The sequence below is a fragment of the Paroedura picta genome, chromosome 5 (assembly GCF_049243985.1).
Source record: "Paroedura picta isolate Pp20150507F chromosome 5, Ppicta_v3.0, whole genome shotgun sequence".
Lineage (NCBI taxonomy): Eukaryota > Metazoa > Chordata > Lepidosauria > Squamata > Gekkonidae > Paroedura > Paroedura picta.
Genome location: NC_135373.1, coordinates 96408195 through 96426547, shown reverse-complemented (window position 1 = coordinate 96426547; position 18353 = coordinate 96408195). Strand labels below are relative to the sequence as shown.

The 18353-nt window shown below is 43.6% G+C and overlaps 1 protein-coding gene across 8 annotated transcripts in view; it reads left to right on the top strand.

Annotated features, from left to right (window-relative positions):
- The first annotated feature begins 181 nt into the window (after positions 1-181).
- Positions 182-18353, top strand: part of LOC143838225 (retinoic acid-induced protein 3-like) — a 124736-nt gene continuing 106564 nt past the window's right edge. Inside the window, exons 1-4 of one of the 8 annotated variants that reach the window (XM_077339251.1) lie at positions 182-6546; positions 7903-7984; positions 14663-15583; positions 17081-17148. In XM_077339251.1, the coding sequence (XP_077195366.1) occupies positions 14671-15583; positions 17081-17148 (981 nt within the window). In that variant the 5' untranslated portion in view covers positions 182-6546; positions 7903-7984; positions 14663-14670. Of the gene's footprint in view, positions 17149-18353 lie in introns of those variants that run through there. The other 7 variants (XR_013231304.1, XM_077339249.1, XM_077339250.1 and 4 more) reach the window with 7 other exon arrangements.

Genomic DNA, 18353 nt, shown 5'->3' with positions numbered 1-18353 from the left:
TACATGTGTGTGTGTGTTCTGAGTGAAATAACTTCTAATTCAGCAATTTCCTTTTCCAGTCTGCTCCTGAAGTTCATTTCCAGTAAAACAGCTTTTTGAATGTCCTGGAAGGCTGAAGTGTTCTTCTACAGATTGCTCAAACTTGTGATTTTTAACATAGAATCATAGAATCATAGAGTTGGAAGGGGCCATACAGGCCATCTAGTCCAACCCCCTGCTCAACGCAGGATCAGCCCAAAGCATCAGACTTGTTAGTCGTATGTATAGAACTGAAGGGCATTGTTGGCATTTACTGGTATATACAATATTAGAACCAGTGCAAGTGAGTGAGCCGGAGATGGCATAGGTTGATGTTGTCAGGTCCAGTTATCAGAATGTCTGGGAATATGTGGCAGCAAAGTTGGCACCTGGGTGTATTATAGACACTGGTACCAGTGGCCATGTTCAAGTTACATTGGGGGTGAGGAGTTTATGACTGGGGGGCAGTCTGTGTACAAGAAAAATTCCACTCACCCCCCACTTGTGAAAGAGAACTGTTATTATTCAGTAGAGGCCATTATTCAGTAGAAGTGTGTGACATAAAACTCTCACAGGTATTATTCTTCATGCTTGGATGGCACAACAGGAAATAAGCACCTGTTTTAAATTTACAACAGATCTATTTACAAAAAATGCTGATTTTTAAAAATTCTTAGGTTGATCAATGTAGAGGTGACCATCTCTCCTTACAAGAGTCTGGGGGGGGGGGGATGGTCATAGAGAAGAGCAGATGAAAATTAATTTGGTCAGGAAGGGGTCAACTGGCTCAGGAGCAGCCTTCTTGAACCTTCTCATCTTGTGTTCTTCCCCAGACAAAAGCTGATTTCACATTTTCTCTTGTATCTCCATAACAATATGTGTTTGTATATGTATCTAAATATGCATTTCCCTTCCCTGTTCAATTTTACGTTTCACATGTGTTTGGCTAATGAACACTGCAGTCATACGCCATTCCCCAAGGTGGTGCATGGAGTGGGGAGGGGGAGGCAGGAAGAGATCAGCTGCCATTGCTGAACAACCTTTTGGCTTCTGTTTGTTCTGGCACTGTCTCTTGATAGAGCTGAAGTGTGTTACATAAATAAATACATCAGAAGTAATCGTTTTGTAAGCAGTGAAATGAGGGGAGAACATAAAGTACAGCTGAGGCTTTTACAGTGGGCGGTGCTGGGAAGCAGACATTTGTAGGGAAAAAATCAGGTGTAGAAAATTTTGTGAACGCCACTATTTTTCTCTTGTCTTTGTGTTCTTCATTGTCCTGTCCATTCCTATACATATTATCTTCATAATGCCCCTACCACTTTCTTCTTCCTTTTTTCCTTCCTTCTTTTGCCTGTCTTATTGCTGTCTGTAATCTGGACTTGCTTTTGCTCCACTCCAGCTCCCCCACCCCAGCTTTTTACACAAACACAACCAACCTGGTCTTTTTCACCCTCATGTGGAAGGGAGAAATTCTCCAGAAGGCTCCAGGATAAGGAAAGGTCCAGATCAGTCCTGGCACTTATGTTAAGCTACAGCTCCTGCTGGACTGGGACCCTCATCACACAGCCAGGCCTCTCTGGTCCTGATACCTCCTGAGATTTACCCAGTTGATTACTGGATCCTAAATCTCTATGTGTACCTGAAAGTAATTTGGGCTATGCCGTCAGTAGCCGGACCCCTCACTTTTAAGGAGTAGTGTATATACAGCACAAATATAAATGCCCTTCCAGAGCATCTCAAAGTGTGGTGTACTGGTTAAGAGCCAACATGGTGTAGTGGTTAAAAGTGGCGGCTTCTAATCTGGTGAGCCAGGTTTGATTCCCTGTTCCTCCACATGCAGCCAATGAGGTGACCTTGCCCAATGGTGCTGTGCTGACTGAACAGTCCTGTCAGAACTCTCTTAGCTTCATCTATCTCACAGGTATCTGCTGTGGGGAGAGGAAGGGAAGGCAATTGTAAGCCCCTTTGAGACTCCTGGTAGAGAAAATCAGTATATAAGAACCAACTCTTCTTCAGATATTACATTTGCATCACACACACTGGCCAAAATGAACTCTGGAAGAGATGGCAAATGCCTCTAAATGCAAAAGGTGAATGGCCTGGTACCAAGCAGAAAACATGGACATCAGCCAGATGTCATATATCCAGGCCTTTCCTGGTTTCTTTATATTAGATTAATAATGGGATTGCAGAGGCTGATTTGCTAATGAACTTTCTCTCCCACCCAAAGCTGGGGTGCATATCTTTGGGACAATAGGATCCCCACAGAGTTACTACCAGTCTCATCAACTCCCTTCACACCCACAATACTCAATTAGTGATCACCAAAAACATACTCCAACCTAGCAATGTCTCATCTGTAATCCTGAGGTTGTCAAGACACATTGATAGCTCTGGTTCTATGCTGGTAGAACAATCACAGTTATTGTGTGATTCCTGAGAAAAGTCTGAGGTTCCACCCTGGGCTTTGTTCTCACTCAGGATAGACACATCACATGCCTTCTAATTTCTTTATCTACACAAGAAATCACATTGTTTTACAGGCCTCTCACATCAGCCATAGCCCAAGGTTACAATTTTCCTTTTAAAGTAGAACAGCAAGTGCATTGAGAAGGGAAAGAGACAAACATATACCCTCTAGAAGGAAGGCAGTTAGCACACCAGAAGACTGGGAGAACATAGATCATTGGCGATCATGGGGAAAAAAGGGAAAATAGCTTATCAATGTTATCACAATCCCCTGTGCCCATTTAGCAACTGAAAAATTCAATACTCTCAGATGTTGGAACCCTTTCTGCCTGAAATTTATCAAGGAAGATCCATTGATTGAGGGGCATAGTACTTAAGAATTTCATCTCAGCTGCACAAATGGCATTACAGGTCATTAAAATCAATGAAGACAAACACAGAATAGAATAAAGACATGAAGAAGTGTAAAAATAATTTTAAAAGCAGTGAATCTAAACCAAAAATGAATTAAATTTCTATGCACTTTCCTCATATAATAGATATAATGGCTGTATATTGATTTGCCTCTGGCTTGTTTGTTTAATAAACTTCCTGGTTTAAAGACAATTTAATGGGAATAGAACAGATTGTGTCGGTGTGGAAGACACTGAATTCTGAACAGATCATAAAATGCTCTACTTGCATAATATTATAGCAGACAGCCTGGGAAGGGAGCTGATCTCAGTGGCAATGATTTGAATCCCCAGTCCTGTCTCCAGGGAAGGGCTGGGAGCTGCCTGTTGGAGGACTGAAGAGAAATAGAGCAATAGGTTGTCTGTACACAGCAGCTTTATGCGCTCGTCCTGCTTTAGAGTAATTGGTTTGTGGAATTTACTTACTGCTATAGGATGGCCAGTGACCACTAGTTCAGTTAACTTTAAAAGGGGCTTGCTCACATTTATGAAAGACAAGTCTATTCATGGCTATTAGCCACAGTGGCTACATTGAATATTCAGTAATGCTCAGAATACCAGCGCTGAGGGCAAAAAAGAAATGCTTTGGCTTCTGTGCATGGTTGGCCATGGTTAGAATCTGGATGGGGTTACTATAAACTACTTTTGCTTGGAGCCCCGTGGATGTGGATGCCGTGTGGAGGATGTGACATAACAGCACATTCTTCTATTTGTCATTGTGTGTAGAATGAACTCTTAACAGAGATGGGAACATCACTAGACACTGTGGTCTATTATTTACATTTAAGCACTGGAGAACATTGTACCACAAATCTGTTTCTTCAAATAGATGTTGAAATACTGTAAAGTGGCTAAATATTACCTTGAATTTCAGCGGAACACCCAGCATATCTGCTAAATCCTATGGCAGGTTCTGAATTATTATGCAGTTTTGAGTCTAAATATGGATTTGGCGGACTGTTATTAAGCATGCCTTTTTAAAAAAGAAAAATCTGTTTTTTCATATGGGTGTAACTCCACACGTCAGAATTAAGTAACATTCTGCTGATCAAACTAGTACTTTAAGTGCTAAAATTATTGACAAAGAACCAAGTTGAAATGTGAGCTAGTGCACACCTGTATTCCTGCTGAATTTGGGAACACATCTGAAAGGACAGCATGAGCACAGCCCTCGTTCATGGACAACGTGCCACTGGAAAAGATGCACAGAATCCCTTTGGGGACATTATAAGGTGCAGCAGAATGCAACAGAAGTCTTGAGTGTGCTCCTGTTTCTGCTTGTCATTGGTCCCTATAATATATTGTGGTACATCAATCCTAAACATGTTTTTTCCCCCAGAGTAAATCCAATTCCTGACTTTCTTCCATGTAAGTAAGCTTTGGGTCATGACCTAATTTTTCATCAGACATTTTTCATCAAACTTCTATAGTGACATTTGAGGGTGTACTTATGACTTCTTTCTTAATTCCAGGTGTCCCAGAAGCCACAGTTGCAGTTCAGATATCTCCACTGTTCACACACACTGGGGCTATCCAATTGTGTACAGTAATAGCTCAATGGAACTTCTGTGTTCGGAGATGGGAGGACCACAGAGGATCAGATGCTGAGGGCAAACAATGGGGGGGGGGGAGCACTGGTTTCTTGCCTTGCCTATGAGAATCTGGAGCATCTGCCCCTTGGTCTAATCCCACAAAATGCTTCTTGCATCCTTTTTCACATGGTTCTGATTTGCAGCACGGGATGCGCATCCTGTCTGCACAACCGGCATGAGTGAGGTACTTCCTGTATGCTTGACATATCCTGCTTGTGTACAGCAGTGCCTGGGTGAAATGTACGAAACTGCCAAGTGAAATTTTCTCTTCAAGGATGACATGAGAAGCATGAAACTCATTACTCCTGGAAAGATGCAAGAACCTCACAGTGGCTTAGGAGTCTCTTAATTCGCTGTACCTTTCTCTGAAGTGGTTAACATGCATTTATCTTTCTCACACATCACAGAACATGATTGACATGTCCTCTTGTCATAGTGTGGCATCACTCAGGTTCATGTTATTGAAATGCAAATTATGTCTACTGCTTACAATTACAATATGCAGGTGGACTCACAGCTTTCCATCTCACGCATTCCAGTACATTGCTTGACATGGAACCATTTGTCCTGTCCTATACATAATCTCTACAATTTAGTTGTAAAAGAAATTCCATGGAGCTCTGTAGAGTTGTTGGTCTACTTAATCAGCATCTCCCATTTGTTTACCTTAGTGGAGGAGTCGATGTCACCATTGTTAAAGCACTTGTTCTGAATAAATATGTACACTAGGCAAAGTCATTGCCCGAAACATGGAGCTTAGTCCATATTCCACGAATCTACCAGATATTATTTTTGTTCAACAACCCATACCTTTTTTGGAATGTCAACCGACTGTCAGGGATAGTAAAGTCTGTGATAAAGGAACGTTCAGGATTCCAAGGCAGGTGAAAATCCAAAGAGTAGCTTTATTAAACAGACAGTATGAAACACAGATGTGTGTCAAGACTCATTGAGCAAAGGTCTTGGCAGATACAAAGGCACAATAGACATAAGGTGATTCTTATAGAGGTGACCCCATAGGGGAATGGGGCTAAGGTTTAGGCGGGAGAGCAAGTGATTCCAAGAAGTGCAAAGTTTCCCAGCCAAGCCAGATGGCTCCGCCTTGATCCAAACAGTTACATTCCTGTTTCGTCTCCGCCAGCCCAGCAAGGTCGTTGCAGTCAGATAGATAGCAGGGCCCCACTGGGAGGCTAGGAACTAGGAAAGGATTTATAGTTTTATGATGCTTGGCTTCGGGAAGAACACAGCAACGGAGGGGGCATGAATTGTCCTACTTGCTAGCAAGTAATGTGTGACCAAAACAGGATTGCAACCAATGCCTTCATGTTCATGGCTGGTTTGCCCGGCAAGCAACCTTCATGGTTGCTTGAGAGCCCCCATTCAGCACAGGTTGCTGTGGGGCAAGGGGATGGCTCGCACCTGGTATTCCCTGTAAGCCTTGTAAGCTTAGGCACTGACCCCTTGGAACCTTGTGCAGTCAGTCAGGCTGGGCTATTGCCCCCAAAGGTCTCGGAGTATTCTGTCACATAGTGAATGCACTGCATAATTCACATATGGTATTAATGACTTCAAGGTGTAGTGAAGTTGGCCGCTTAGAAGGCTTTAAAATTTACTTATTTTATTTATTGGATTTTATACTGCCCTCCCGGTAAACCAGCTCGGGGCAGTGTACAAGGGATTATCAAGGGAAGGATTATCAAGTGCGAGGGCTTGCTCTTCAGGAAGAACGTTTCAAGTACATCGATCGAAGAGCTCATCAGTTCTAATTGGTAACAATAAAAATACATTAAAAACAACTTACAACATCCGAAAACATTAGGCACCACTTATGATCAGCAGCCACATCAACATACTTATCATTTCATTGTAGGCCGCTTCCAAAGAGATGTTTCCAAGGGAGTGACTTTTGGGGGCAGCATTCGATCTTCTAATCAGTGGCTATCAGTCATGGTGGGGAAATGGAGCCTCCTTGCTTGGAGGCAGAAGTAATATGCCAGTGCACAGCAGTACTTGAGGTGAGTGACAAGACGTGAGCGGTTTTATCTTCATGCTCTGCTTGCAGATTTCCTGGAAGCCTTTGGCCAGCAATGGGTGGAATTAGAATGCTGAGCTGAAATGACATGGGCTCTGAGCCAGCAGGATTCTTCCTGTGTTCTTGGGTTTTCCTAGGAAGAAGAATGACTGTTGAGCCAGTGGCTATTTGCTTTGTTGCAGAGTTGATCAGAAGAGGCTTCCAGCTGGAGGCAGAGATTGGTTTCAGTTCACTACTACAGGAAGCCTCTGCCTTTGACACAGCCTCCTCATTGCTCTGTACATAAAATGTTTTAATGGGGTTCCCCCACCCCCATTCCTTTTTTTTTTAACAAGGAGTGTTAATATTAAAAATTACCCCAGAACAGAAGAGGGGCAGGGACTTGGCACTGATATGATCCAGCTTGTCAAAGCATGCTTGCTAGAAGTATAAGTGCAGCCTGTGGCTTGTGCAATAGGGAGGCATCTCTCCAGCATCAGATCTTGTCTTCCACCCCATCCTTCACCTCCCAGCTTTTGGAAGATCACCACGCCCTGTGAGAGCAAGGTCCTCTCACAGACTAGGAATGGGGATGCAGCAGTGAGGCCTCCCTCTCCTGATCTGCTTAGGCAAGAGACTGCTGCTCTAAAACTAATGAACAATTAGCATTCAATCAAGCCGTGCTGAAGAGTCCAAAGCATGTTTACATTGACGTAAATCCCATTGGATTGGATCCAGTGGAAATCTGTGCTGATGGAAAGTGATGCATTTCCTTTCTGCAGGGACCTGTGTCTCCCCACTGTGTTGTTCCTGGGTGCTCACTGTCCCCCCCCCCCCCCCCAGGAACAGCATTAGGGGCTACATCAGGAGGGGGACGGGGAAAGTCCTGTGGTGCAAACAGAAGTCCCTTCCATAAGTGGCGATTTTGTGCTGGATCCAACCACTGAAATCTGTGGTGTACTTCTGATGGCAGGAGTTTCATGCCCTGTTAATCATTATCATCAGCCTCTCCTCTGTCTTCATTCCTAGGCTTACAAAGTGTCGCATAATTAACAAATAGGAGAAGTAACTCAGAATTAAATGTACATCTTTCCTTGAAGTATCTTTGCCTAGACTCCAAGATTGTACCATCCCCATGCTGTAAAACCCCATGTGCAGCAGACAGCTGCTCTCTGTTGAACAGACTCCCCAGCCAGGCCGCATGCTTTATGCGTTTTCATTCTCAATCAGTCACAGGGGGAAAGGGCAGCTGAGTAGATTTTGTGCCTGGGTTGATCAATTTTCATGGAAGCTTTGGAAGGCTGCCTCAGGGGGCTGCTGGACTGTAGCCGTAGTCACAGCAATTCCTCTCTTGCAATAGGATTATCAAGTGCGAGGGCTTGCTCTTCAGGAAGAGCGTTTCAAGTACATCGATCTAAGAGCCCATCAGTTCTAACTGGACTGTAAGTAGCCTGAGATGTATAACATCTACTATAAAGCTGTTTGAAAACCTAATTTATTGTATTGGGATCATTGGTAACAATGGTGTCCTTGACAGAAATAGATGGAATACTTCATGCCTAGCCACTCGGTCTCTGCCAAGTGTTCACACCAGCAACAAGCCATTTTTGTCAGCCCATTCATAATCTTTCTGCTTATCTCAAAATAAAATACATCATGCTGAATGTATCCTGGGACTGCTGAATTTCTCTCCCCACCCCCCCAATCCTTAGCAGTTATTCTCTTTCAGGAGATGAGCCTGTGCTGAACTTCTGTTAGATCTTTTGCACACTGTAGTTCTAGAACTGTTAATTCTATGCAGTGTATGTGGGGATGTGTTCATGTGTATGGCTAGATAATCCATACACACAAACACATACCTACTGTCAAAAACCTCAACTGTTTTTTAAAGAGTCCCATAGACCTCGCTTCTCTCTGTACTAATGTTCTGAAGCTGTTTCTTATTATTTTATTTTTTTTACTTTGAGCAACGCACTGGAAAGTACTACTTTTAATAAAATAAATAAAGTACTACTTTTATTTAAATAAATCCTTTTTTGATAGAATGTAAAGTTGACATTATGGTGCATACTGAATGAGGGCATTATCTAACAAGCTGAAGAAAAATCTTATGCAAATAGAAGGGGGGGCATGGGGTGGGCCAATCTGAGAGCTGATTTCCTATAGCAGGGTCCTCGCTGCTTTCATCAGTTCTAAAATCCTCTTTGTGACAAGTGTGGTCAAGGAAGCACTTTTTAATGCAACCTGTAATGGGGAGTCAATCCCCCACCCAAGTGTAAAGTTACTTACCATAGTATTATTAAATGGTCAACAGAGGCCACACATCAAGGATTAATGCAAAAATTATGATTGAATTATTGCAGTTATTAAAAAATCACCAAATGTAGCTGTGAAAAGTATTGAGGGCAATGTTTATGTAGCAATGATTCATGCACATAAGCATAAAGCTGATTTCTCCCCTTCTTGTTTCAGTTTGTTAAATGTGTCTATGTATATTATGGAGATCTAAGTGGATTAGGCAGGACCTAATTAGGTTCCTGATTGGATTCAGTGGCTTCCAGGCAGATGAGCGAGAATGGGAGCTTTGGGCTGGGAGATGGGGTTCTTAAGGCTTCCCTCTTCCTTACCAAATACCTAGTTCGAGATATGGCCCATTTTGAATGTATGCAGCCTAGACTGAGTTTCAGCTGGTATGAATCCTAACAAGCAGCTTGATAGAGATAAATGTGATATTAAAGATTCTCAGTCTTATTAGCTCGGGGGAGTTTCAGTTTCCAGATCAAGGCCTCATAAACAGGTTGTTTCACAATTTCATGGCTACGTAGATCTGTCCCAGGAGTTTTCAAAAGTTTAATGCATCGGCAAGTTGCATATTAGGTCTAGTTTCTACATTGGGAATGAATATTTTGGTAAATACTTTACTATGCTAAGTTTACTGCCTGGTTAAGGATGGGTTTACAGTTCCATTTAATCGCAACAGATGTGGTGGATCTATTAGGATTGGTAGCTCCAAAGGTAATGAATCCATATGGTTTCTAGACTACCTGATGCCTTTATAATCCTGTTGAAGCCCTCGGGGAATAGGGAACTCACTCAGACATTTGATACAATACTGCCAAGGCAGCTGGCTAACCAGAGCTCAAGCTTTTCCTTGGTTTACTCAGAATTTACTAAAAAGAAAAGAGCAGAAAAGTCAGCTAGAGTACGTGATGGAAAACTCAAGACAGATGTGATCAAAAGCAACTCAGAGCTCATTTCAAGGCTTATTTTGTCATGCTAATGGTGCTGGAGAGATTTATTTTTCTCTTGCCATATTATGTCTGCACATTATTATCCAGTGCACCTTTTTCTGAATGATAAAAGGAAAACCACGTCAACATTGCACCCATGAGAACTCTCGGTAGCATACAGAAACAGTTTTGCCAAGTGCTTTGCTGATAAAAATGCTCTGATTCATTCCAACCCAGATTCTACTGTAGGATCAGAGAGTCTACAGCAGGAGTGTCCAGACTCTCCTCTATTCCAATTGTTTGGAAAGAGTTTCAGGGGCTTGCACATGAGGATGCAGTTACAATTTGCTCAGTCAGTCATGGGTCATCTCTGGTAAAAGTTCGCCAAAAGGAGCTTAACTTCTTGCTCTAGGGGGGAGTTGATAATCCTGTACGTGTTTGGCTGTGGATTGGCCCAGGTACACATGCTGTCTTTAAAGAAAATGGATTTCAGACCCTGTTTCTGTGCCATTTGCCATCAGAAGTAGGTTTTGCCGAGAGGACAACAACACAGCATTGGACCTTGCATTCCACGAGGAACATTATCTGCAAATAGCTATGAATACTCAAGAACAGCCATTTAATATGAAGATAAAACTTTTGTTAGGTGGAGAAGCTTATCCAAATAGATTTTTACAACAGAAGTCAACCATCTGTGCTTAACTTTACATGTTATTGGTGAGGAGAAGCATGGGTTTCTGGGCTTCTACCAACTGAGTGAAGACAAACCATTACTGAGATGCAAAGAGAAAGCCTCTAGGACCCACAGGCAAGCAAACTGCATAGGATTGGGTTCCACACAGAAGGAGGACCCTCCTCCCTGCTGCTGCCTGCCTGCCTGGGCAATACAGGGGCACAGTCTGGTACTCCTAAATGCATGTAATTGTTGAAGCACGAATTCCCCAGGACACAAGTGCATACTTGCAACTCTGACGAACAAGCAGATGGATGAATGAGACATGCCTTCAGTGGGATATTGTTTTGGTTTTCTAGAAGATGTTGTGATGATGGGATTTTCCTGGATCCTGGGCACCAGAGCAAACAATTCATAGAATCATAGAATCATAGAATCATAGAGTTGGAAGGGGCCATACAGGCCATATAGTCCAACCCCCTGCTCAATGCAGGATCAGCCCTAACCATCCTAAAGCATCCAAGAAAAGTGTGCATCCAACCTTTGCTTGAAGACTGCCAGTGAGGGAATTCATGAGGGGGAAATGAAAGCAATGCCTCTGTCTCCTCTGAGGAGTGGGATGCCAGGTGGGTGTCACTCAATCCCAGGGGAAATGTAGAAAAGTCCAGGGCACAGGTGTATGGGTGGAATAGCAGCCCTTTCTGTTTAGGGCTTACCTGCTTTGAGGATGCTGCGTCTTGAGACCTCAGGAGTCCTGGCTTTACCCTGCCCTCCTCTCCCTGTAAATTTCAGAAGCCAGAGCAGGCATTTTCAACCAGGGCTTCATTAATCCCTGGGGTTTCTTGATGGCCCTGGAAGGGTTTCCTGAATAAGTGGGTGTTAACTAATTTTAAATTTATTTTTAAAAATTGTTAAACAGTTATCAGGTGGTATGACCATATATAGTCATGTTGACCTGTGCCTCCCCCCAACATGGCCAGTAATGGGCTGGAAAGAGGAGGGCCCCCCAGTTATGTTTCCCAACCATATTTTGCATGATTGCACCACTTCTGGGGTTTCTTGAAGCCTGAGAAATGTTTCAGAGATTTCTCAATGGTGAAAAGATGAGAAAGGCAGTGCCAGAGGGTTGAGACACCCATTGTCCTGTGAGGGCCCTGTCTCTTCCACTTTAGTGTATCCTTGGCTATGAAACTGCACTAGCTTGCTTGCTAGGAACAGGAGCTATAAGTTAAAGGGCTGAAGGGTAGTAGGGTGGCAAGTAGGTTTTTAATAGCCAGACTGGCTGAAATGCATTGAGCTTGCTGTCACATTTGCAACCTTTTTCAGGTATATGTGCCATGCCTGATTTAGAACTGTGCTAATTGCTTATACTTATGTTATACCCCCCTTGTATTATGTTTCTACCCTTCCCCATTTATACTTCTGCATTGCCTGTTCATGTATCACATATTATTTGCTGTAACCATATACATCTTTTCTGGTGTTTCTACCCATGTTTCCTCCCGTGTATTCATGTATCATGCATCTAATTCAATTTGCATTTTGCGTTTGTAAGGGATTGTGCAGTAGTTCCTTCCAACAAACCACTTAATTTGTGCCAGCAACAGATTGGAGTTTTTGTCTTCCTGCTGGCAATCACATACCCGTTGGGGTGATCAGAACCTGTAGGAACAGAGACCTTTTTGATCCAGTTCTGTTGGATGCTTTGTTCCAATTTGACTGATATGCCATCTGCTGCCACTTCTGGGGAGATGTAGCCATGGTCACTCTGCTAATGTCTTGTAATAGGCTGTACATCAAGCTGCTCTTGAATACAGTTTGGAAATTTCAACAGTGTTCAGTATATTGGTGATACCCAACTGTATTTCAGAACATGCTTGGCTTCCCTATGGAGCTAGTCTCAGAGCTCACATAACATCAATCTTTGCTGTTCTGTGTTAAATGTAAATTGCTGGTTTAACCATTTAAAGTCTCAAATTATCTTAATACCTTAGCGGGTATCTTTTCATATGTACCGCAGGAGGGTCACCAGGTCTCCCAGGGCCACTGGTAGGTGAGGGAGGAGTAGGGTGGCCAAATTCAGGGAACTCCTAGAGATCTGGGGATGGAGCCTTGGGGGAGACAGGGACCTCAGTGGGGTGCAATATCTTAGAGTCCACCCTTCAGAGCATCCATTTTCTTCAGGGGAACTGATTGCTGTAGACTGGAGATGGGCTGTCTTTCCAGGGAATCCTCAGGTCCCACCTGGAGGCTGGCCTTCCTATTCGCCAGGCATGAAACAAGACTAAGTGTACAGATATTGAACAAAATGCTACCCCACAGTTTTTCTTCCATCAGATACAGGATTCCCCCTTCACATGGTGCCATCTACATTACTGCCCACCCATGAGAAATTGACCAGAGCAGTTCTATTGCAAATGGTGAAAAAAAATTACTGCTCTTTTATTTACTTTAATCACATTTTATGATGGACACAATCCAGTCAATCATGAGTGCAGCACCCACATTAGGAAGATTTTCATAGCCTTAATAGCTCATTAAATAATAGTTAACAAAATGCATTTGGCAAACTGCTGAAGGGTGGTGTTACAAGAATAAATAAAAATATCACATGCAAACAAAAAGGTTGGGTGATATGCTAAAAAAGAAAATTAATTATCAATGACCAAGCTGGTGGTGGAACCAGAATAGGCGTAACTTTCTGAAGTTTTAGCTGCCCTGGAAGCCCCGGTTGTTCAAGGAGAAAGTAAAAATAACATTAATGCTTCTGTGGATCTTTCCTACCTCTAAGTGCTGTTGAGGCAGGCTCAGCATCTGTCAGAATAGGCATGATCAAGTGGTGTCGAGATTAGTCTCTTCCTGCCTGTTTAGGAGCTACAAGAATTTTTAATTCTCCAGTCACAATCCCAGCAAAGGTAAGTAATATAAATTTCACCAATGGCAGAGGGTTTTTCTGCTTAGATGTGGTACAGGTGGGTTAGGTATGTGTACCCTGAGCCATCACCTTTATGAGAGGGGGGACTGCAACAGGAAGGGGAAATTAGCAGAAAATCCTAATTTAGGCTGAATCCAATTCAAAGCATGTGTTCAACCCCTGAGCCATATCTCTGCAGACTACAATGGCCTAGGTTATCATAAAGAGGTACTTAAGGGTGAGGGCTATGACAAGTACATGAAACTCTGAGTGGTCCAAGGAAGGGAGAATGGGGCATGACTTCGACAAGAAAATTTCCATAATAGAATGTAAGGTGATGTACCATTTTACTCTTCTCTGGTAAGACCTCACCTAGAATACTGTGTTCAGTTTTGGCATCACAATTGAAGAAGGATGTAGACAAACGAGCGAGTACAGAGGAGAGCAACAAAAATGGTGAGAGGTTTAGAGACCAAGACATATGAAGAAAGGTTGAGGGAGCTTCATCTGTTTAGCCTGGAGAGAAGATCACTGAGAGGTGATATGATAGCCATCTTCAAGTTGTTTTCTGTTGTCTCTGAGGGTTGGAACAGGACCAATGGGATGAAATTCATTCCAAAGAATTTTCAGTTTAATATCCAGAAGAAGTTCCTGACAAAGCGAGTCTTCAGTAGAACGGACTTGTTTGGGAGGTTGTGGGTTCATCTTCTTCTTAAGCAGAGGCTAGATAGCCGTCTGACAGACATGCTGATTCTGTGAACTTAGGCAGATTGTAAGTGGGTGGGCAGAAGGGATTGTGACTGAGCTTGACTCTTGTGGCCCTTTCTTGCATGCCCAGGGAAGTCACCATTTTGGGTTCAGAAGGCAAATATCCTCCAGACCAGACTGACTAGGGATTCTGGGAGGGGGGGGGGTGGAGGGAATTATCTGGACATGGAATTGGGGTCACTGTGGGTGGGCAGGTAGTTGAGAATTTCCTGCATTCTGCAGGGGGTTGGACCAGATGACCCTGGAGGTACCTTACAACTCTATGATTCTGTGATTCGAGGTGAATACAATACAATTTTTATGGGAAACCAGGACCACCGCATTTGGAAACAATTTGGGGCATCATTAAAAGGTTTTCTTTCCCAACCAGCAAGCAGTTAGGGACCATTTTTTACTGGAATGATGATGGTATATTGAGGGAGTAAAGAAAAAATAATTTGCCCAAAGATTTTCTGTAGCAAAAGCAAGGCAGAAGAGTGAGTGGTTTTATCACAGTTCTGTTGTTCCCCTCCTTGATGTTGCTTCCCTCAATTAGGACTTGTGATGGCTTCCACCATGACACCTGCTCCAGGCTGTGGTAACATTGACCCTGACAACTATTTCCTCTGTGATGTCTGTGCAGCCTGGGGCATTGGCCTAGAAACTCTGGCTGCAGCAGGCATCCTGGCCTCCTTCATCCTCCTGCTGGCATTCGTGGTTCTTAGTTGGATGGTCAAAGACAAAAACAAGAAAAACCTGATTCCCATCCAATTCCTGTTCATCCTGAGTACCCTGGGAATATTCAGCCTCACGTTTGCTTTCATCATCCGGCTCAATAAGAAAACTGGCCTGGTACGCTTCATCTCCTATGGGGTCCTCTTTGCTCTTTGCTTCTCCTGCCTTCTGACCCATGCCTCCAACCTCATCAAACTGGTGAGAGGAAAGCCCCCCCTTTCCAAGTTATCAATGCTGATAAGAACTGTTGGCCTCACTTTCATTCAGATTATCATAGCTGTCAAGTATGTCATTCTCACAGTGGAAAGAGATGGCATAGATTTGGCCAACATGGGGAGAGAACAGCGCAACAAGGACTTTGTCATGCTCCTGAGTTATGTGATTGCCCTAATGGTCTTCTCCTTTGTTGTCTCCATGTTCACTTCCTGTGGACCATACAAAGGCTGGAAGAGGCATGGGATGCACATCGGTATCACTCTCTTTTTCTCCGGAGCCATTTGGAGTTCCTGGATCAGCCTGTTGCTCTTGAGTGACATTCCTTCTGATGTGGATCAAAGCCAGTGGGATGACCCCCTTTTTAGTGTTTCTTTGGTGGTTAATGGATGGGTCTTCCTCATGATGTATATGCTACCTGAGATCTGCTTCCTTGCTCTGCCACATCAGCCCACAGATTACCCTCCTGAAGAGACTCACTGGAAATCCACAGCCAGACAACAGAGTGCTGAAGCAGGGAATACTCAAGGTACATGGTTGTTCTGGGATAGCAGAGCAGAGGAGCGTATGAAATTAGCAGCAGAGAGTCTGTTGAAATGAGACCTTTGGAGAGTGAAGATGAGGGGGGCACAACTTTACCTATTAAGTTATACAAAACATTTGTCCCCCACCTTTCCTCATGGTTCGATCAAGGCAGCCAGGGCTTGCTACATCAGCCAAAGAAACCTATATGGTAAAAATGAAACCTACTGCTTTTGGTTGAAAGTTGGAGGGGTAACAGAGGTACATGTTGGGTGGATTTCTGTTTAATGCACACATACATGTTGGACACAGTGCAAATAAGTGAACATATAGTAAAATAAAATACCAATGAATGTTTAGTTCTCTTTAATAGCTTTGTTCAGGAATGCCTGCTTAAAACTTGCCAGCACTCAATTTTAAATTACATTTTAATTGAATAAAATTTTAAAATTAAAATATAGTCTAAGGCAGGGGTTGTCAACCTGTGATCCTCCAGATGTCCATGGACTAAAATTCCCATGAGCCCCTGCCAGCATTTGTTGGCAGGGGCTTATGGGAATTTTAGTCCATGGACATCTGGAGGACCACAGGTTGACTACTTCTGGTCTAAGGTGTTTTGTCACCCCTTGTCAGGCTGAGAACTCCTGCCACATATAGTGAAATGCACCTCATTCCATGACACATGGAGGGAGAGCAATCAGCAGCATGTACATGGCTACCACCCACACGGCTATTCCTCCTGCAGCAAGGCTCTCCTATTTCATTAGATGTGCACCGGATATTGCTTGTCTGATTTTGGATCTGGAGTTACAGGATTATTCAGTAGGGGCTAAAATGGAGGAAAGGCATGTTTCAGACTAAGACCATGTTCTGAAACTCTGATTCCAAGTTGAGTGCCAGCTTGGTGTAGTGATTAAGAGTGGCGGCTTCTAATCTGGCAAGCTCGGTTTGATTCCCCACTCCTTCACATGCAGCCAGCTGGGTGTCCTTGGGCTAATCAGAATCCTGTTAGATCTGTTCTCACAGCTGTTTCTTTTAGAGCTCTAGTAGCCTCACCTACCTCACTGGGTCTGTTGTGGGAAGAGGAAGGGAAGGCGATTGTAAGCCGCTTTGAGACTCCTTCAGGCAGTGAAAAGTAGGGTACAGAAACCAACTCTTCTTTTTCATCATCCCTGACCTGGAAGAGATGTCTTCCTGGTTCCTTATGGGCATCTTAGATTGGTACCAGTGTTGCCACTCTACTAAGTCTATGGGCAATGGCATAGGCACTGTTTTCCAGATCTTTGCCGTTTGTGTTGTCTGATGCCGAAGCACCAAGGGAGCCAGCCATGAAGAGGGAGTTTTGTGACAACAACAAAGGTAATGCAAAAATTGTTCCCCTGGCTCATCCTCCATTTCTGTGATAGTTCCCTAGGGACATTTGGTGCAAATGAGATTTTGACCTGTGTGCTTAAAGTCAGCTTCATGGTGCTAATTCTTCTGTTCTTCCTCCATCATTTGTTAGCTCCAGATAAGGATGGAGCTGAAGAAGATGTTTTGTTCCCCCAAAATGGAACTGGCTTCCAGCCGAAGGTAAAGCTCCCGCATCCCACTGGGAAGATGATTGAATGATTTAATCATAATGTCAACCTTTTGGCCAAAAGTTGAAGTCTAAATACTATTCATATGTTGTGAGGGTAAGGCCGCATAGCAAGGCTGTCTCGAATCCTGTTTATGTCTGGAGATAGTGGCATTTGTGAATTCTGAGCAGGAAAGGCCTGCTGCTCATTACGCCATGGGCAGGGAAGGGTAATAAACAGCAACCCATACCCACCCTGACGTCACTATCCCTAAATCTCCAAATGCTTGTTAATTCCTACATTTCCTTGCTTCCTGCTCTTCACAGAAGAGGATCAAGCCTGCAACAAAAATTTCTACTAGCTTAGCCCCATCCAGCAAGTGAGAACACTCTTCAGCAAATCACGAGCTGTCACATCCCCCTCCAGTGTGCTGTAAACTGGAATGAAAGGAAGGGAACAGAGAGTTTCTAGCCATTTTCAGCCTTCCTGGGAAGGCAGTGACTCTGCACTTTAGGGTCTAAGCAAGCTAGGGTTGCCAAGTCTTCACTGCCCACCGGTAGGTGATGGGGCCAAGCCTAGTAGGGAGGACCATGCTCCATTTGAAGCCGTTCATTTGTGATCTCTGAACACAAGGCTATTCTTAGATACTGAACAACAGGGGCAGCTGTCCAGGGCCCCATGCTGAGAAGGAAAGCCTCTGATCATCAGTGGCACAAGCTCCCCATGAATGAGGTAGGGGAGGCCACCCCTTGCTTGGTCCCAGTGGGAGAGGGGGCAAGGGGCCCTAGAATCATTAAGACCACCCCAGTCTGAATGTAGGCCAACATTCAAAATGTCCTGTTCAGCCCCCAGAATAATGGATAGGTCTATTGTGAGGTACTCTTGTTAATAAGAGGAAGTGTGGGGGAGAGTCTGCAGTAATTTCTGAGCAATGGTTTTCCCCAGTGACTTTTAGCCATGGGATGGCCCACAACACAGAATGTTTCTTATGCATCCAGAATGGTGTTAGATTGGTGCTTATTGACTGGTAGGGAGAGGTGAGGTTGGTTGAATTCAGTGCATCTTTGTTCTAATGCATATAAAATACCAACAACAGAGTAGGGAGAGGTGGGGTTGGTTGGGTTCAGTGCATCTTTCTTCTAAATGCATATAAAATATCAACAACAGAGTGTACTGATTTTTCACAATACATTCCCACTCCCCTAGTGTGGTCTAACA